Consider the following 20,835-nt stretch of genomic DNA (forward strand, 5'->3'; position numbering starts at 1 on the left):
TCTGGGGCTAGGACAGGGTCCTTCGGAAGCACCTCCAATTCACATGGGAGTGACACAAAGTAGGGACCATATCCCCCTGCAATGCCCCCTGGTGGCACCCACAGAACCCAACAGGGCTGTATTCTGCAACTCCAGCTCCTATGATGCCCTGTGAGTATGCGAAGAGGACCTGAATCCCTCTTGTGTATTGGGGAATGCAGTACCCAGATATTGTTGTCTCCCCTGGTCCTTCCAATATACTGGCCTCCCTGCCGGATAAGGATTCTTGTTCCCATCTGGTCAGAGAGCCTGACCTTCCAGTTTCTTTTAATGTGGCCTGTCCATTTCCTGCGACATTTACAATATATATATATACAGCATAATAAATATATATATATATATATATATATATATATATATATATATATATATATATATATATATATATATATTGTGACAATAGAGGCCCTATCGACTCCTTGAACCCTCAGACCAGACGTCAGACACCAGATAAAAGTCCAATAATAATAATATTTATTATTATAAATAAGTGCACAAAGCACCACTACTACACACCACTCCAATAAACAATAATCACTACAATAATAAACAATCCTCCACTCACAGACGCTTAGCCACCCTGCTTCCCAACTCAGCTCAGCGTCTGGGATTTCCCATCGTCCTTTTATAGTCCTTGACCTGGAAGTGTTGCGCCTTCTCTGTCCACGTGACATGGGACACTTCCGGGTCAGATAAAAATCCTTTTTCTTCACCCTGGAAGCACGTCATTCCTTGTGTCGCTGTGATTAAGACGCACTACCGGGTTATGGTGCAAATAACAATCCCTGGGCCTCTCCTGCTGCACCGGGCCATCCACAACATTCTTTTTAGAAACAGGTCCCCACCTTGTATCAGGTAGAGCATCCTACCGACTACGCCAGTGTGGAAAGAGCCCCGGACACAGACAGGCAGACATGTTTTTAAGCACCACCACACATTTATTTACACAGTCCTATTTACAATTCTTGTGCCACAATACCCCAATCTCCCCCAAAGTCCAGGCCAACCACACTATGCCACTTCTTCGGACTGCCTCCTTCTCTCTCTTCTCTAACCAGGTCCTTCTTCAACCCGACTCCAGCCTTGAATAAAAAGGGAGGCGGCCCCTTTTATCTCCACCCAGATGTACTCCAGGTGTGCACTGGCATTCTCCCACGGACACGCCCCAGGGTGGCGGAAGTGCCGGCTGTCTCCCTGGAAGCACTCCAGGTGTCCCCTCTCTTCTGGTGTGGTGGAAGTGTTGGGGTCCAGGGTCCTCCAGGCACGGGGACACCCCCTGGCGGTGACCACGGGCCCCTACAGGGTTGAGCTTCCAAGCCCTGTACCCGTGGCCACCAATACAACTAGGGCAGTCGCCCCCTCGTGGTCTGGAGGAGGCATAAGCTCTCCTCCTGTCTTCCTGGGTGTCCCAGCCGGGTATGAACCCCAGCCGGGAGCCACAATATATATATATATATATATATATATATATATATATATATATATATATATATATATATAGCAGTGGAGTGTATACACCTGATGAGCCCAGAATGAGGGCGAAACACGTGTCGTGTACTCTTTGCATTTATTTGACAGTAAACTATTTCAACCATTCTATGATCTGCTCCTCACAAACTGAGGGCACCGTGGCAGATGTTAGCAGATTGCTGGCCAACCACAAGCGTTACCTGGTAGGTAACCACCCATACAATCAGATTGTGACACAGACTATGAATGCCGTGAATGTAATTACCCCGATCTACATGCTGTCAAATAAACGAACCACACGCCGTGGCGCAACGTTAGGGGCATCGCCTCTGACGCTGATGTCCGAGGTTCGATTCCCGAGTGGGAGTGCAGTGGAGTGTGTACACCTGATGAGCCCAGAATGAGGGCGAAACACGTGTCGTGTACTCTTTGCATTTATTTGACAGTAAACTATTTCAACCATATATATATATATATATATATATATATATATATATATATATATATATATATATATATATATATATATATACACACATATACATATGCATACAGTACTGTGCAAAAGTTTTATGCAGGTGTGAAAAAATGCTGTAAACAAAGAATGCTTTCAAAAATGGAAGTGTTAATCATTTATTTTCATCAATCAAGAAAATGCAGTGAATGAACAAAAGGGAAATCTAAATCAAATCAATATTTGGTGTGACCACCCTTTGCCTTCAAAACAGCATCAATTCTTCTAGGTACACTAGGTACTCTTCTAGGAACTCGGCTGGTAGGTTGTTCCAAACATCTTGGAGAACTAACCACAGATCTTCTGTGGATGTAGGCTTCCTCACATCCTTCTGTCTCTTCATGTAATCCCAGGCACACTCGATGATGTTGAGATCAGGGCTCTGTGGGGGCCATACCATCACTTCCAGGACTTCTTGTTCTTCTTTACGCTGAAGATAGTTCTTAATGACTTTGGCTGTATGTTTGGGGTCGTTGTCCTGCTGCTGAATAAATGTGGGGCCAATCATAGGCCTCCCTGATGGTATTGCATGATGGATAAGTATCTGCCTGTATTTCTCAGCATTGAGAACACCATTAATCCTGACCAAATCTCTAACTCCATTTGCAGAAATGCAGCCCCAAATGTTCAAGGAACCTCCACCATGCTTCACTGTTGCCTGCAGACACTCATTATTGTACCACTGTCCAGCCCTTCGACGAACAAACTGCCTTCTGCTACACCCAAATATTTCAAATTTTGACTCATCAGTCCAGAGCACCTGCTGCCATTTTTCTGCACTCCAGTTCCTATGTTTTCGTGCATACTTGAGTCACTTGGCCTTGTTTCCACGTCGGAGGTATGGCTTTTTGGCTGCAACTCTTCCATGAAGACCACTTCTGGCCAGACTTCTCCAAACAGTAGATGGGTGTACCTGGGTCCCACTGGTTTCTGCCATTTCTGAGCTGATGGCACTGCTGGACATCTTCCGATTTCGAAGGGTAATAAGCTTGATGTGTCTTTCATCTGCTGCACTGTTTCCTTGGCTGACCACTGCGTCTACAGTCCTCAACATTGCCCGTTTCTTTGTGCTTCTTCAAAAGAGCTTGAACAGCACATCTTGAAACCCCAGTCTGCTTTGAAATCTTTGTCTGGGAGAGACCTTGCTGATGCAGTATAACTACCTTGTGTCTTGTTGCTGTGCTCAGTCTTGCCATGACATGAAACTGTCTTCCACAGCCTCACCTTGGTAGCAGAGTTTGGTTGTTCCTCACCCAGTTTTAAGCCTCCTACACAGCTGTTTCTGTTTCAGTTAATGACTGTGTTTCAACCTACGTGTGACATTGATGATCACCTGTTTGGTAGAATTGGTTGATCAGACACCTGACTAGAATCCTACAAAATTCCTGACTTTGTGCAAGTGTACCTATAAGAATTGATGCTGGTTTGAAGGCAAAAGGTAGTAACACCAAATGTGGATTTGATTTAGATTTTTCTTTTGTTCGCTCACTTTGCATTTTGTAAATTGATAACAATAAACAATCATTATTTAATATTTCTGAAAGCATTCTTTGTTTACAGCATTTTTTCACACCTGCCTAAAACTTTTGCACAGTACTGTATATATATATATATATATATATATATATATATATATATATATATATATACGAATACTACATTTAGTTTATTAATACATCCTAAATTCAAGTCTAAAGCTATTGCCCTTATAAAGGAGTGCAGCATAATCACTATTTAATAAAAACCTGCTTTTTTGCAGAACTAAGCAGATATTGGACCTGGAAATTACAACATTTGTTTAAGATATTAAATGTAAACAGCTCCCTAAACCACAAAGAGACTTAGGATTGATGCAGTGCTTACATAAGCCGAGATAATTTATTTTGAGAAGCTTCTTTAGATACAGACTCGGATTTTTTGACTTTTTTTTCCTGGTTGCAGCGTAAGCATTTGGGAAGTTCTTTGTCCTGAGATCACCTTTGACGTGGTCATTAAATGAAGAATATAATGAAAAATCATGAATTATTCTTGGTCAAGTGAAGTAAAATAACAGTGAATAAATCATCTATATAACATATAACTTCTCTAATCAAGTTCACCGTAGGCTGAAGCCAATCCTGGCAGCTTTAGCACCAAGCATGGAGAAACCTGGTGACTGCAGAGCAGACATCCAAAGTCAAACACCAGTCGTGCCAATTTGGATACTCAATGCATGTAAGTGTCGTGTAACTATATATTTTCTCCAAACCCCACACACATTTGTAAGGATGATCCCGTCAAGAAGATGCTTTTCCATCCACAAGTGTACTTCAGGTAAGTGCCACCCTTGTGATCCTCTGTTTTCTCGCAGCGCTGTTAGGTGAGTGCTCGGGGCTTTGTCTGGCACCAGCCTTAAGGGCTTTTCAGACACTTATTGACCCCTCCCCTCTGATCTGACCTCCAGCCATTATGGAAGATCACAGCCCACCACCCCCCTGCCACTTCAGGACTTGAGGTGAGAGGCGAGTAGAAGTCCTCAATGGTGCTGAGAGTGAAGTAATATAAAAGAGGAGTGGCGGATTCTGGCAAGTGTCAGAAGTGAGAGGCGCGGAGTTGCACTCATGAGGCTGTATCATCTTGCTTTGACCCCGTATTTTCTGTGTGTTGGCAGAGAGGCGTTTTTTTTTTCATTCCTGAGAAAGAGGCTTAGTCAAAGTAGGCTTTTATTGTGTTATTAGAGCCTTAAGAGAAGTAGGATTTACTCTTTTATTTGCCACTTTCAATTCAGAAACCTTTAGGTTTTCTGGCAGGATCACATTTCTTTCCATCGTGTTTTTTATTACATAAAACTCTGCCCCCTACAATCAATGGATCACTCATGAACACCCCTCCAGACTGGCTCAACGTGGACCAGCTGAGAGTCGCACAATAAAACAGCTCAGCATACTCTACACGGTAAAGTAGCCTGAGTGGCCGCTCATTGGCAATGTTGTAATCCAGCTCTCAGAAGCCTTGACAGTCATGTTTTCCAAATATAAAAATGAACATGCTCACTTATAAAAAGGGTGGCACAGTGGTAGTGCTGCTGCCTCGCAGTTAGGAGACCCGGGTTCACTTCCCGGGTCCTCCCTGCATGGAGTTTGCATGTTCTCCCCGTGTCTGCGTGGGTTTCCTCCCACAGTTCAAAGACATGCAGGTTAGGTGCATTGGTGATCCTAAATTGTCCCCAGTGTGTGCTTGGTGTGTGTGTGTGTGTGTGTGTGTGTGTGTTCTGCAGTGGGCTGGCGCCCTGCCCGGGGTTTGTTCCTGCCTTGCACCCTGTGTTGGCTGGGATTGGCTCCAGCAGACCCCCATGACCCTGTGTTAGGATATAGCGGGTTGGAAAATGACTGACTGACCTATAAAAACACCAGAGAACACATTTTTTTAAATGTTTTGCTTTCTGAAATATTTATGGTGATTACAATAGACAGCATTAGGCTTGACTGGAAGAACTTGGAGAAACATGAAAGTAATTTCTATTGAATTTAACGTGTTCGATCACTTCATGATGCTGACACGTTGCATTAGTTCAAATGAGATAAAAAGTTTTGCTGCCGATTGTCGTTTGTCCTCGGTATCTGAAGCTGCCCCATTGCAGAGTTCAGCAACTGACGACCAGCATTGATGGGTTCCACTTAGCCTCATACCGCTTTTCCATTATTTCAATGACCCGGTGAAACCGTTCACCATTTAATCACTGACTGCACTGAGATTACCAAGGAAGAAGTCTGAGCATGAAAGCAGAAAATGAATCTTTACTGACATGTTGTACTTCATGGTTTTGTATGCTTGACGCTTGACGTTCACAACCAGCTGGATGGAGTTCTATGCCCAGTAGTTACCTACAAAATTCTCAACAACATCCCTGAATGCCTTCCACATGATTTCCTCCGATCCCACTAGCAGATCTTTGAACTGCTTGCCATTGATGACGAGAACCAACAAAAATACCTTCCTTAATCTTGACTTCATATATTAGTGGAAACATCTGTCTCAGGTATCAAAATCCTTCACCTTGCTTGTTCATCGCTTTCACAAATGTTTTTTCATTAGTCCAAGTTTATTATGAAGAGGCAGCAAAACTATCTTTGTTTGGTGGACAAGTGGTTCATGTGCCGTACATTTTCTGCCATGGAACCAAATGCTTCCAGGGCAGCACGTTCTGTTCAATGTAATGAAGATCATCAGCGTGGCTGTCCCTGGGGCAGTACTTGGAATGTCTGAGGGGCATTCCTAGTAGGAGTGACTCTACTTGTAGACCACCACAGATGTTCCAGTTGCACTTGTACTGTATATGTATACTTATATCATGAGAGAAAATCATAAAATAGGGTGATTTTTATGATCAGCAGGCCGAAATCCATAAGATACCCTCAAAAGTGATTAGAAAACCAAATCTTTGTGGTCCAGGGTATTTGGGAATCCCCATTGCTTTACTAGTGATGAAAGTGATTAGGATTATCTGCAGTCTCTGGCAGTTTTGTAATGTACTGCTTCCCTTGAAGCAACTCAACATTTTTGTTAAAACTGATGTTCATGCTTTCAAACACTTCCATTACAATGGGTAGAACTTGGGTCCAAGACCTCAATGTCCTGTCGATTTTAATTTCACAAAATTAATTTGTTTCCATGTTTTTCCCTCAATTACTGGGATAGGGTCCACCTTCCCTGCAGATGTGGAAAAGCAGGTTTGGAAAATGGAGAGATGGATAGATGAATTGATTATGATTAGGCATGTGTCTTCTAATTAAATGAAGCAGATCCTCCAGTGCAAATTAAAAGAAACTTTCCAAGCTGTAAAAGTTGTTGCTATGCGTAGCACCAATCTGAAGCCTCTCTGGAATCAAACACAGGAGGAATGAGCGCACCTCACCATCCAAACTGCTTACAGTACAGTCTACCGATGTTCAGGCATCTCTTTGACGCTCACCTCTTTACAAAGCATCATGGGAAGTTTAGACCCTCTGCCTCTCTGCTTTCCTCTGACATATCTGCAGCTGTACTCACTCAATCCGGCATCAAGTGACTTTGGTTTTCTTTGAGTTCCAGTTCTTCACATAGCCTTGGGCTAAATGTCACACTGCACTACATTTGCTTGACTTTGAGTTTTGTTCTCTTTTGCTTGTTAACTTTGCATTTTCAAACTATTTAAGCTCATTCAAATTGTATGTATCCATATTTTGTTCTTGTAGGCCACATCGAATAGAGAATTCTGCTATAATAATGATAATAATATTGGTGATCAATATAGCTGTTCCATATGGTTTAAACATCATGTTGAAGGAAACTGAAAAGATCAGTCAACATAAGGACCTGGAAATCCTTAGAATTGTAAGATAAGAACTGCACTAAGGATAGCAGGAGCATTAGGTACACTTAAGAAAGGATTTGATCAAAATCTAAGAATGCTCCTGGGCCATCTGTTGGAGAGTGAAGTGCAGGAGATCACACTTATGGGCGCTGCACACATTCTTCGGAAGGTGCTTGGGTATATTGCTTTGATCTCTTCTTGAGATTTGGATTCACCAGTACAACCATCAATCATGTCATGTCACGGTTGTGGAACCTATCCCAGCCAGCATAGGGCACAAGGCAGGAACCGACCCTGGGCAGAGCCAACACACACAAACACATACCTGGGCCAATTTAGCATCACCCATTCACCTAACCTACATGTCTTTGGACAGTGAGAGAAAACCCGAGTTCCCAAAGGACACACGGAGAACACGCAAGCTCCACGCAGGAAGGACTCAGGCCAAGAACCTGGGCTGAATAATCATTTTTGTGTTACAAACCTATGACATAAAGCCAACAGGGTTTCAATAGATCTGTTAGTCTGAGTGACTCTGCAGAGTTATACTTTGTAACACTTGAGCTATGAAATGCATGACACAAATTTCTTTCTTGCTGTTTCCTAGAAGAAACAGTTGTAATCAAACCTCATTTAAACCACACAAATGCCAATGACAAAGGAAATGATAATTAAAAATAAACCATAAAAATGATTTCAGCTAAAAAGTGACTTACATTCATGTTGGCGATAAAGTGGATTAGCCTTCCTCAGCCAGACCAAGACGAGGAAGAGAGAGATTGGCCAGCAGAGCTCAATAAGGAACCGAAGCTGTTCAGGGAGAGGAAAGGAAACATTAAGAATTCAACTCAGTGCACTTCCACCCTTAAGCCCAGTGCTCTATACAATTATTTGAAAACATTAAAATAACAGTATATGTTTGATTTGATGTACTTTGTTAATCCCCAAGGAGAAACTGTCATTTAACATGAGCTTTGGGAGTCAGATTGCAGTGTCAGCCATTGTCTAGGACCCTGAAGCAGTTTTCAGGTTAAGAGCCTTGTTCAACGGTCCAACTGAGTAGGATGCCTTCTGGCAGTAACAGGATTTGAAGCAGCAACCTTCCAGATACCAGCGCAGATCCTTAGCCACAAAGCCACCCCACATTACTGTACACTCATATTCTAAATGTCGTTCACAAAGTGTACAGGCCATTTCAACTGAGGCTCTGTGGGTTTGGTGTGCTCATTGATATGAATACTTTAACAGATGGCAAACAGAAATAGATATTAGAGTCTTGCCGATTTTTTTTTAAGGTGTCATGGAGCTCTTCATTTATATGTCGATGCTTCGCGGATACTCAATGGGAGACCCGTCTCAGTTGTTCACATATTGGAGCTTCATGGTGTTGGTTACATCACAGGGAAAACTTATGGTTCATTTATTGGTGCTTAGTTCATGGTGATTGGAGGATACATAACGGGGGAAAGTTCATGTAGTGTTGAAGGACTGAAGAAATTGGTTGTTAAAGGATAGTACCACCTAATCTATTGTTCACATCCGCTCATTAATAAAAAAAAAAAAACATATATATACTGTATATACAGTATATATACATGAGTGTATAGTGTATATATATTATACAGTGTATATATATTAGAGGGAACACTGGCCATAAGTATGAATAGCCTCAGCTAAGTCAGGCATAAATCAGTGCATGACTATATATATATATATATATACACAGTATATATATATTTATGGCATTCGTAGTCTGATTCACAATCTGATTGTATGGGTGCTTACCTACCAGGTAACACTTGTGGTTGGTCTGCAAGTCGGCAAACATCCGCCACGGTGCCCTCTTTCAGTTGTGAGAAGCAGATCATAGAATGTTTGAATAGTTTACTGTGAAATAATGCAAAGAGTATGCAACACGTGCTTCACCCTAAAACTATTATATATATATATATATATATATATATATATATATATATATATATATATATATATATATATATATATATGGCGAGAGAGAGAGCAGCATACCGTGTGCTACCCAGGTTGGAATCTTCGTAGTCAGCATAGACCTCAGCATATTCAGCATTAAGATTTGCAGTGCACCATCTAATGGAATGGATTTTTACAATGTATATAGTAATAGAATGCATGCATTTTTCATTCCAACATATGGCACATCACAGACATTAGAACTTCTTTTAAGAATCCCATAGCAGAGACATAGCAATCAGACAGACACACAGCTACACACACACACACACACACACACACACACACACACACACACACACTTGTCCTTTTATTAAGGTGGATATACTGCACATATTCCAGCTGTCAATGTTTAAGCATTAATGCTTATGATTTATTCAAAAGTATAATGTGTTATTTTTAACTTAATCGCATTTACCTCCCCATGTTACCTAGACTAGTCCATCAATGAAGGCTGAGAAAGTTTAAGATGATTGATTTCAATTTAAAACTGTCCCAGAAACACAGTCAATATGATTTTTAGACTGGCAGGAGGCCTGTTGTTTAATATTGAATTTACCAGAGGGACCAGATACAAAGGGTATTGTTGGTGACATATTTGTAAGTGATACAGCGGCTCCTGCTACAGCTCAAAGTGCCCAGTGAGGAATGTATCTCTTCCTGTGGGAACTGAGCTGTGGGACGAGAAGTGTGCGTAGGTTAGGAGGGTCAACGGAAGGAGAGCAAGGGAGGGTTAGGGAAAAAGGCTTCCGTAGAAGGATTACTCTGCAAAATTGGGAAACTTTGTCTGATAACCTGTTAGGGAGGAATGAGAGGACCAGCAGAATGCGGGTTTCATTATTTGGGTTCCTTTTAGAGTGGATGTTAGAAGATCTACTCCTAGCCTGATTAAAGGCCCCATTCACAATATGAGAAGGGTATCCTCTATCAGTGAAGAATCTGCTCACTCTGAGTACTACAGAACACAAACGTGTCACTGCAGAGGCGGCAGAGTCTAAGCAATGAGAAAGAATATGCCATTGATGAAGAAGCTATGGAGAAGATAACTGTGTGAGTTGGTTGGCTTGAAATAGTTCTGGAAAACTGATAGGAAGACTGAGATCTGAAAATGGTTGTCGTGGAAATGTGTACTGTGAACCTGAGAGAGGTGGATGAGAACAAGGAAAATCATTAATGAATTCCTGTAGCTGGCTTCTGACACCAGCATGTTTGTCAATATATCTTTTATAAAAGTCTGGTGCAAAACTTAGGTAGGATGAAAAAAAAAACTCTTCCGCCCAGCAGATGAAGTTCTTGGTATATATACTGTACATATATATATATATATATATATATATATATTGTGGCAAGTGGCTGGGAGTTGTACCCAGCCGGGATGCCCAGAAGGACCAGAGGAGGGGTTACGCCTTCTCCAGACCATGAGGTAGCGACCGCCCTGGTGGCTTTGGGGACCACAGGAACAGAGCTTAGAAGCGCAACCCTATAGGGGCCCGTGGTCACCACCAGGGGGAGCCCAGATGCCTAAGGATACCTGGCCCTCAGCACTTCCGCCACACCCGGAAGTGCTGTGGGGAAGAAGACCATTGACACCCGGAGTGCTTCCGGGTGCACAGCTGGCACTTCCGCCACACCAGGGAGTGCCAGCAGTCGCTCATTGGGAGGCACCTGGAGCACATCCGGGTGGGTTTAAAAGGGGCCGCCTCCCTCCATTCGATGGCTTGAGTCGAGTCGGAGCTCAGAGGAGAGGAGTGGAGGTGGTCAGAAGAGAGAAAAGGCATTGTGAGGCCTGGGCTTTGGGGTGATTGGTGCTGCAGCACTGGGGTGTGTGTGCTGTTTATTTGTGTTAAAATGAATAAACATGGGTTGGTTGGTGAACCATCGGTGTCCATCTGTCTGTGTCCATGCTGTTCCCAACAATATATATTTTGTGACAGATGGCCATTACCTGGCCAGGATGCCAACTGTATGGAAGGACCAGGGGGAGACCTTCCCCGGTAGGCTAAAGGATAGCTCTCCTGGGCAGCTGTGGTATCATGGATTACTACAGGGTATGCTGGGAATTGGAGTTTGGCTCAGCCCTGTTGGGTTTCATGGGGGCCACCATGGGGAGCAGCAGAGCCCTTCATTGGGCTCTCACCACACCTGGGAGTGATTGCAGGTCCAATTAATGAGCCACCTGGAACACTCCCAGGGCCATCATTAAAGGAGTCAGAGTCGGGAGGAGGTAGGTGAAGCTTGCTGGGAGAGGAGTGGAGGAGGTGAAAAGAGAGAGAGAGAAAAAGAAAGAGAAGAAAAGAACTGGGCTTTAGTGTACTGGGGAGCAGAGACAAGAGCCCCCCAGCTGTAAATAAACGTGTGTGCTGGACTAGAACTTGTGTCTGCCTGCCTGTGTCGGGTTAGGGCGGCTGTATGCGCCTCTGTGGTCCACAATATATATACAGGATGTCCCTAAAGTCTAGACACATAGAAAATAGCACTATTTATAACTAACTATATTTTTTTTGCCCCACAGAAAAAAGAAAGAATTGAACTGGTACTTCTCAGTGGACTTGAAGGATGGTCAAATTGAAAGATAGCAGCTGATTTTAATGCATGTCATCCCAGAAGGACCCCAAATGACATTCCACCGTTGTGAAGGTGGTTAGAACATTTAAAGAAACAGGCAGAGTTAATGCTTTGGGTTCATGTGAATCCTGCAAAGTGCATCAAACTTTGCATCACAAATGATGGAAATCACATTGAAGATGTTATTAATTAATATTTCAATTACATAAAATGTTCATATATATATATTTAGTGGATTAGTTCATTGAAAATTGCAAGAGATTTCAGTCAAGGCTATAAGAAGTGACAATGACACTGCTGTCCCAGGGGATCTTAATCTATATTGGAAGGAATGTCATGGTGTTCTGGCCTTTTAAAACCAACTTTTGGTCTGGAGTTGCAGACATGTAGGGTGCCACTAGGTGGAGCTCTAGCTTCCAGCCCTTGGTCTACATGCAGACTGGCCTCATCCCAGAAATTCCAAGTAGCCATAAGAGAATTCAGATGAGGTTTGAGGGTAGAAGTTAAAAGCCCTTGCTGCCATAAATCTACCGCACTTTGACTCAGCAGCAGAGTTGGACAAGGGTTCAGATAACAGGAAGACGAGAGGCCAGAGATAATGGAAAATAGGTGTGGGAGGTGAGAATGGAGTCCTGTGGATCTGTATTGTGCCATTCCAGTGCTTTAGGCCCCTCGTCCTGTACACAGTGGGCCTATACTCTTTAGTAGATACCTAGAGGGCCAGGAAGCTTATTGCTATTTATTATTTTTTACTTTGAGTTCTCCTTGTAATCTTCCTTTCTCTTTACATATTAATTTGTTCATAAAACTCCTCTTCAGATCCACTTTGGTCTCCTTGAAGTTACTCGGGGCTTGGAGACATCTCACAAGTGCATCCTGCGATATGTATAAATTCCAACTGTCCTCCGTGAGTACAAAGATCTGTTGAAAGGTACGGCCTTAGGGAGTGTGGCATATAAATTAGTGAAATATGAAACAGAAAACTCCTGAAAGTGTTTATAGGGCTATAAAAACCAAATGTGCCCAAGTTCTGAACTCTGAATAATTGGTATGGCTTTCAATTGTGTATATAGAGTATATTATTAATGTAGTATTAAATATATAAAAAAAGATAGCTGGTTTAAATTAATACTATGACCTGAAAAAGAATGGAGAAAATTTGCAACTGCAGATAAGATCTTTAAACAGAAAAATGATCTTTCCATAAAGGTCACTGAGTTTGCATTGAATGTAAGGAGCATCTTGATCAAGCACAGCATTAGTAATTTAATTAATATTAATCATTCATAATCAGTACAGCATTATAGCAAAGTCATTTCATTATAGTACAAATCCTGCAACACAATGTCTTTATTTGGAAGGTGATGTAACATGTTTCTGTTCTTCTTAGGTCTGATGTGTGTCAGAAAACTGCATCTACTGAGGAATATAATGTGGGGGCACCACCACCCATCTATTCAGAAATCCACGTCAGGCACTTCTGGGTTGCGGCGTCAGGTAAAAAGCAGGAGTAAACCCTGGGCTGGGTGCCAGTCCATCACAGGGCACAGCTGCACTCACACGCACTCATGTGTGTTCCTCTAACGTAACCTGTCCTGTAAGTCCCAGAGATGTGAGATGGAGGCGAGGTGAACAGAGCTGCAGATGACATGTGTGCCATTTACTGTTAGCTACGTGAGTCCAACGCAAAGAGTTGTGTTTGCAGTTGATACATATATTGTATGGCTTTCCTGTCCTTTTCACTTCCCAGTCCTCCTGGGGTAGCAGGGACCTTCCATTATAACATACATATTTGCATTCAACAGACATCCAAGTCCAGGACCTTCTCATAAGCCCCCCTCAACAGACTGGCAGGACTGCTTCTTACCCTCCATGCCTTCTCTTTTGATAGCTCTAGCTCTCTCAAACCTAACTCTGAACCCAACTTTGCTAACATCTCCATTGGCTGGGTGGATGGGATGAAATGTGTCTAGTGGACCATGCTGTGACCAGAGAACCAGTGCAGATGCTTGGTATTTATCAAAATAGCTCAGATTCCATGAGTTTGCACAGAACAGATGAGCAGCCGTGGAGTGCTTAATGGGGGAATTGGCGGCTTACTTATTCACATGCGTGTGAATGGTCAGCCCTCATTAGTGCTCTGTGGATTATTTAATTCAACCTACACTCTTGGAAGCATTAAAGATCTACGTAGGACAGGTAAAGGAAGAAAACAAAATGAGGCAAACAGAAAGAGAGATGGAGCACAGAATCTGCTGGTTGAGCCACTGTGGATGTGAAGAGGCAAAGTCGTTAGCGAGGCCCCATGTTGGAGTGAGGGGATCAGTGCTCATAGTTGTGGATTTTTCCCGTTGAGCTTTGGAGCAGGAGTAGTGGAGGGCCCCAGGTATCCTGCGGACACTAATGCAGGTAGCAGGGCAAGTGAGCCAGGCTTGGTGGGTCCCAACAGACAGTGATAGAAGGTGGTTGGGATGAGAGCCAGATGGTGGGCCAGTTTCAGGGTGAGCAGGGGAGAGGAGACAGAGAGTTGTACTGGAGATTTGCACGGAGGAAAGCCGATTCTGACTTTGATTTTATTCTTCGTTCTAACGTATTTATTGGGTTTGCACTGTTTTCATGGATTTGAATATACTTGCACTCTGAACGTTCACTGACAACTGTTGTTGTGTCTTCACTCGCCTTAGTCCATCCTCAGTTATGACTATCGATGTCCCTGGAATTGGAAGATGCCGAGAATGTGGGCACCCTGGGCATCACGGTGGTGCTGAATTTTTTTTTTCATCCTACCTAGGCTTTGTACCAGACCTGTACAGCAGATATACTGACAATCGTGTTGGTGCTGCCAGCTACAAGAATTAATGAATGATTTGACTAGTCTCCATCCATCTCTCTGTTTAAAATCGGTGTTTTCACCACAACTCTACCATTTTTGATATCACTCATTCTATCAGCTTTCCAGGACTTAAAACCTCTGCCTATCTACAAGGCAATTGACTCCCGCAGTTACCTTCTCCACACCATGGCATACTAAAAACTCTTCCTCTTTGACAGTTCCTTGGACTCCACCACCTGTGTAGTGCTAAGATTGACGTCTGTAATGAAGCACTCAGAATGAGTGGTCTCTTCATTGATAGAGTATACTCTTCTCATGTGGACAGGACCCTCACTCAAGCCAGGAGCAGACTGTGTAGCCTCCACTCTAAGAACTCCAGTAATTAAACCAACATCTTGCTGGTCCCCTCATTTAACCCTAACACCATCTCTCTCCCACAGGTCACCCAAATTCAATTTCCCAATTTTGCAGATCAGTCTTTCCACAGGGAAATCTAATCTGAGCAAATTCAGTTTACATAGGAGAGCCACATTCCCAACCAGGCACTTTGAGCTGTTAACAGGAACCATTATGTCACTTGTAAATATGTCACCAACAATACCCTTTGTATCCGGTCCCTCTGTTAAATTCAGAATTATCAACAGGCCTCTCGCCTGTCAAATCAAGCAAAATGACAACTTTTATTGGCTAACTAAAAAGATTGCAATTTACAAGCTTTCGAGGCAACTCATGCCCCTTCTTCAGGCAAGATGTAATCATTTACACTGCATTTGTTGAAGAAAGTGCCCAACCATCTCAGAGCACACATTTCAGCTGTTATAAGAAGACATTACAAAGGCAAAATGTAGATCACTTCACATTTCTTGATCATAGCCACTCTGCTCTCTCTGTTTGTGTTCATTCAGGGGGCTTCAAAGACTCGTCAAAAGTAAAACAACAGAAGCTAAGCCCATTCTCAGCCTGGTATCACATATTTCTCCAGGTCTTAGTGACCAGCTTTTTAATCTCTCTCTTCATCAACACTAATAGCAGCTTTTCACACCTATTCTCACCTTCTCCTTTCATCTGCGCTAGACTTGTCCTTCTCCTTTATATGCTACCTGCCTTTTTCTTCTCATTTGCGTACCTGTTAAAAGGCTAATCAGCCCAAACCATTATGTCTTCATTCTTCTTTCCTTTTCTGCATGGAAATAATCTAATATTTTTTCCTATATTCAATAACATCTGTTACATTAGAACAATCAGGATGAGAACAGGCCATTCAGCCAACAAAGCTCGTCAGTCCTATCCACTTAAATCCTCCAAAATAATATCAAGTGGAGTTTTAAAAGTCCATAAAATCCTGCTGCCTACCACACTACTTGGCAGCTTATTCCAAGTGTCAGTGGTTCTTTGTGTAAAGGAAAACTTCCCAATATGTGTGAAATTTGTCCCCGAGTTCTTGATGAACTCATTTTAAAATAACAGTCTCGATCCACTGGACTAATTCCCTTCATAATTTTAAACACTTCAATCATGTCACCTCTTAATCTTCTTTTGCTTAAACTGTAAAGGCTCAGCTCTTTTAATTTTTCCTCATAATTCATCCCCTGTAGCCCTGGAATCAGCCTAGTTGCTCTTCTCTGGACCTTTTCTAGTGCTGCTATGTCCTTTTTGTAGCCTGGAGACCAAAACTGCACACAGTACTCCAGATGAGGCCTCACCAGTGTGTTATAAACATACACAGTATGAGATACGTTTGGAATTCTTATGAGACGTGTAAGTGTATGAGAATTATTGTGAGAAAAGACCAGGAGATTGTATGAAAGTCAGGGACATAAAGGGGTTGAAAACCCAGGAATCAAGGGGTAGGACGTTCATCAAAGACTCAAAGGCCAAAAAACAACCTACCGTTAGGGCCTTCCTGGAAGATCAACTAACTATGCTAGATGAAACCAGACGTTGTGAATCCACTGAGGGATAAGGCAGACTAACATCAACATGAATGTATAATGTAATGATCACAATGTCACAAAAAACAATAGCAAACCTACGGGGCTGCATAAACAAGTAAAAACAATACCAAAATTAAAGTTAGAAAGCAAGGGAGTAATCTATATGGCAAAAAATATACAAAAAATGAAAATACACTTACTAAATGTGTCTATTATTACCGATATATACAAATAAAACTTTATTTTTTGATGATTATTTTTATTTTCTATAGTGGGACTTTATGATCCATTCCCTCAAAATATGTGGCCCACTCGGTAGCAACTGAAAACATGAGAGTGTGAGTAGAACGGCCAAAATGAGGTTCATCTTCAAGGTTGCTAAGATCACGAACCTTCACGAGATAAGGAGCTCAACAATATGAGAGACCCTCATAACAGAATATCTGTTTTACCAGATCAAGAGGAGCTGGTTGAGGTGATTTTCTTATGTATGTACTTGGGAATGCTTCCCAAGGGACATGTACAAAGCACATCCCGGTGGGTGGACAGGTTGGAGAGATTACAGCTATGCTCCGCTGTCCAATCGTGTATACATCTTTGATTCCATAATGTCATAACGGAGTTCAGAAATCCCAATCGGAGAATGGGACGTATCAGACGTAACTGGACGTAGCAAATACAACAGCAGTCCACACACAACACGTGTATCTCATGTCTCTTGTATGCAAAGTGACTGCTCTGCCAGCACTGTATTGTACTCTCTATTGTTATTTTTATGTGAACTTTCCCTACTTACAAATAAAAATTTTACCATATAACAGCATACACTTCGACTAGTAGGTAGCAGCACCCAATCTGGTGTATCGCACGTATCTGGAGTGTTGTTACGTTATCTCTCTGTATTTAATCAAAATCGGCATACAGTACTACAGTATCTCAAAAAGCTTTGCTAAGTACTCTATAATATAACATGGTGTTTGCACAACATCCACATCCCATAATGTCCTGTTTCACAGAATGCATTGTGGACCTCAAGTGGTGCACACCTGGATATTTTTCATCTCAACTTGGATGCCAGGGAATCCCCCAGGAATAAATGCAGAGGATGGAGAGGCCTGGAGTGTCCAGCATGGCATGTTATCACCATAAATCTTATTAGGATGAACCGAGTGAAAGTCAAGTCAATGAGTTTATGAAGACAGTTAATGTTTTAACAGCCTGTTTTTAATTATTTTTTCTTTCTCTATTGTAACTAGCATAATGTTGATTGACAGGTTTAACATCCAATCACTATTACTTCTTATTTTTCAGCTTGTACTTGCCATTTCCAAGAAGTGTTTTTTTTAGATTTTTCTCAGCCTTTTGACTTAAAAGTTGATACCTTTAACATTTCATATATTATTTTATAAAGTTCTGGGCATTTTATTTTAACATGATTGATTTTTTTTTATTTGACCTCTTAATTTTTTTCTGTTTTTCAAACACTTGCTTTTAATTTCTCATCATTTTTCCCAATTTAGATTTTGTGCTTACTTAATCATTTTGAGCATTTTAGAATTTGTTTCTCAGGTCATTTAATTTTCTATCCCATCTAATCCAGAGCAAGGTCGCAGGGGTGTTGGAGCCTGTCCAGGCTAACAGAGGGCACAGGACAGGAACAAACCCTGGACAGGGCACCATTCCATCACAGGGCTAACACACACACGCACACACACACCCCAACCACACACTGGGGCCAGTTTAGCAACGTCCGTCCACCTAACCTGCATGTCTTTGGACAGTAGGAGAAAAGTGGAGTATTGGAGACCCAGGGGGAACATGCAAACTCCACGCAGGGAGTATCTGGGATGCCATATTGCGAGGCAGGAGTGCTACAAATGTGCCAGCCTGTTTCTCAGGTGTTCAGCTTATTTTATTTGCACTCCTTTCCCACTGTAACTATTAACATAGATTACCAAAACTGTGCACATGCAAAAAAACCTAAGTAATGACATTAAAAAGACCACCCAGCCAGTCTGACCAGATGAATCAAGGGGGCTTAATCCGACATGCCTCAGACGTGCATCTTATGGCAATGGCAGCTCTAAGCAAGCACTTTGAGAGTAAATCTAGGGTTGTGTGGGAGAGCGCCCTGTAAGAGCCAACCTTAGAAAGTTCATATTAATGTGGGAATTCGCATACGTGTTGTGCTGGCTTCATTTGAATGGAGTTACATGGCCTACATAGATACTTAGATAATGGTATAATCTTTAGGCCCTGCAAGCTGACATGTAACAGAACTTTCTCAGCTCTTTCTGTATTAAGAGACTGTTAATAATCCAGTTAGGAAGGAGTCTGGATTGTTAGATTTGCTTACAAACAGAACAATGGCATCCGGCTTTCTGAACATATGCATGTATGCCCTGGCGTATGCCCTGCAAGTGTAGGACAGGAACTTAATGACATGTAAAAAGACATCCAGTCATTAAACGGAAACATCCGATACAAGAACTTTCCTTTTGTGAACGTTTTCTGCTTTGAAATTTACTAAAACATTTTAAACAGAGATACTTGGACTGTGGAATTATTTTCATGCACATAACACTTATTGCCTGAATCATTCCGTGAAACTGCAGAATTTTGGAAATTTTAAATAAATGAAGCTACATGCCCTGTAATGGGGTGGTGGACCCTCCATGGTTGATTTACATCATGCTTCTTGGGATAGGCTCAGGACCACCAAGACAGTGAGGAAAGGATTGGTTGGACTGTAAACTGAAACCAAAAGCTTCTGACTAACGTTCCTCTCCAGTTTGCTTAGGTTCTTCTCACAGGATGATTGTATGGTCTGTAACTGGAAATGCCACCACTTTGGTCATCTTACTTGGATTTAATATTGTTAGAGCCTCCGCCTGCAGAGGGCGCAGTCTCTTTTACAGATGCTTCGCACATGGTGGATGTGCCTGTAGCTGCCTTTTACAAATTTGCCAAAGTTCTGCAGCTCTCAGTTTGCTTCATAGGATGATTCAAGAACCAGTGTGACGAGTGTTCAAATTATTTCACAGACTAAAAATTGAGAAAAATTTGGTATTAAAGAAAAGAAATGTTCAGTTTAAGGCTTATATGTCTTGTTTTATTCCTTAAGTTTGGTCATACAGTCGTGCTTGAGGCACGTTAAGCAAGTTGAACACATTAGAAACGTTAAACACGGTCAGAATGCCGTATGCCATCTCCTAGTCTATTTACAATCATATCTAACAGTCCATGCCAGCAGCAGGACTGTTTCCCCACTCTGTTCTACAGATTTAGCCAAGAATGTTCTGTTCCATGTTAAATAAAGGCTAAACCATATTCTAGGCAGCTATAAGATATTGATGTTGTATAGAAAGTAAGAAAAGACTTAAATGAATTTAACATTAACTTTCTAAGATTTACAGTATTGTGCCAGTACTACATTACAATGTATCAGCGATTTTTGGTTGGTACATAAAAATACCACTAGGACATTTTTTACATTACTGAGAAATTTGTAATTTTCATAGTGATGACCTCTTGGGCATGGCCATCAGCAGGCAGTGTGTCTGTCTGCGGAGAGAGTGTCGACCTCGTTGAGAGGTTTACTTACCTCGGTAGCGACATTCATGCCTCTGGTGATTCTTCCTATGAGGTCAGTGGACAGATTGGGAGAGCATGGGGGTCACTGGAAAGGGGTGTGTGATACTTCCAATATCTCGGGAAAAGGGCGAAGGTCCAAGTCTTTAGAGTCCATTTGCTTCCTGTTTTGCTGTATGGTTGTGAGACATGGATGCTACCCAGTGACCTGAGATGAAGACTGGACACCTTTGGTACTATGTCTCTTCAGAGAATCCTCAGGTTACGCTGGTTTGACTTTGTGTTGCTCATGGAGTCCCGAATGAGGCACATTACCTGCACTGTGAAGGAGCGTCAGTTACAGCACTACGGCCATGTGAGGGTGATCTGGCTCACAGGATCCTTATCGTTGAGATCCCGAGTGTCTGGGCCAGGTCAGTGGGAAGTCCACGTAACACCTGGCTGTGGCAGACAGAGGGTCTCTTCTGGAGGGTGGGACTGGATTGTATGTCTGCCTGGGGGGTTTGCCAACCAGGATCCTGTTTTGTCGTGTACCAGTGCATGCTCCCCAACCTGACCTGACGGGATT

At 42.3% G+C, this 20,835-nt stretch overlaps 1 protein-coding gene across 2 annotated transcripts in view; it reads right to left on the bottom strand.

The window, feature by feature from the left end:
* Positions 1-20,835, bottom strand: part of abca4b (ATP-binding cassette, sub-family A (ABC1), member 4b) — a 325,020-nt gene that overhangs the window by 297,765 nt on the left and 6,420 nt on the right. For both annotated transcript variants that reach the window (XM_051933275.1, XM_051933274.1), the window contains exon 3: positions 8,072-8,165. In XM_051933275.1, coding sequence (XP_051789235.1) covers positions 8,072-8,165 — 94 coding nt within the window. The remainder of the gene's footprint in view (positions 1-8,071; positions 8,166-20,835) is intronic.

This window comes from Erpetoichthys calabaricus, chromosome 10, assembly GCF_900747795.2.
Source record: "Erpetoichthys calabaricus chromosome 10, fErpCal1.3, whole genome shotgun sequence".
Lineage (NCBI taxonomy): Eukaryota > Metazoa > Chordata > Cladistia > Polypteriformes > Polypteridae > Erpetoichthys > Erpetoichthys calabaricus.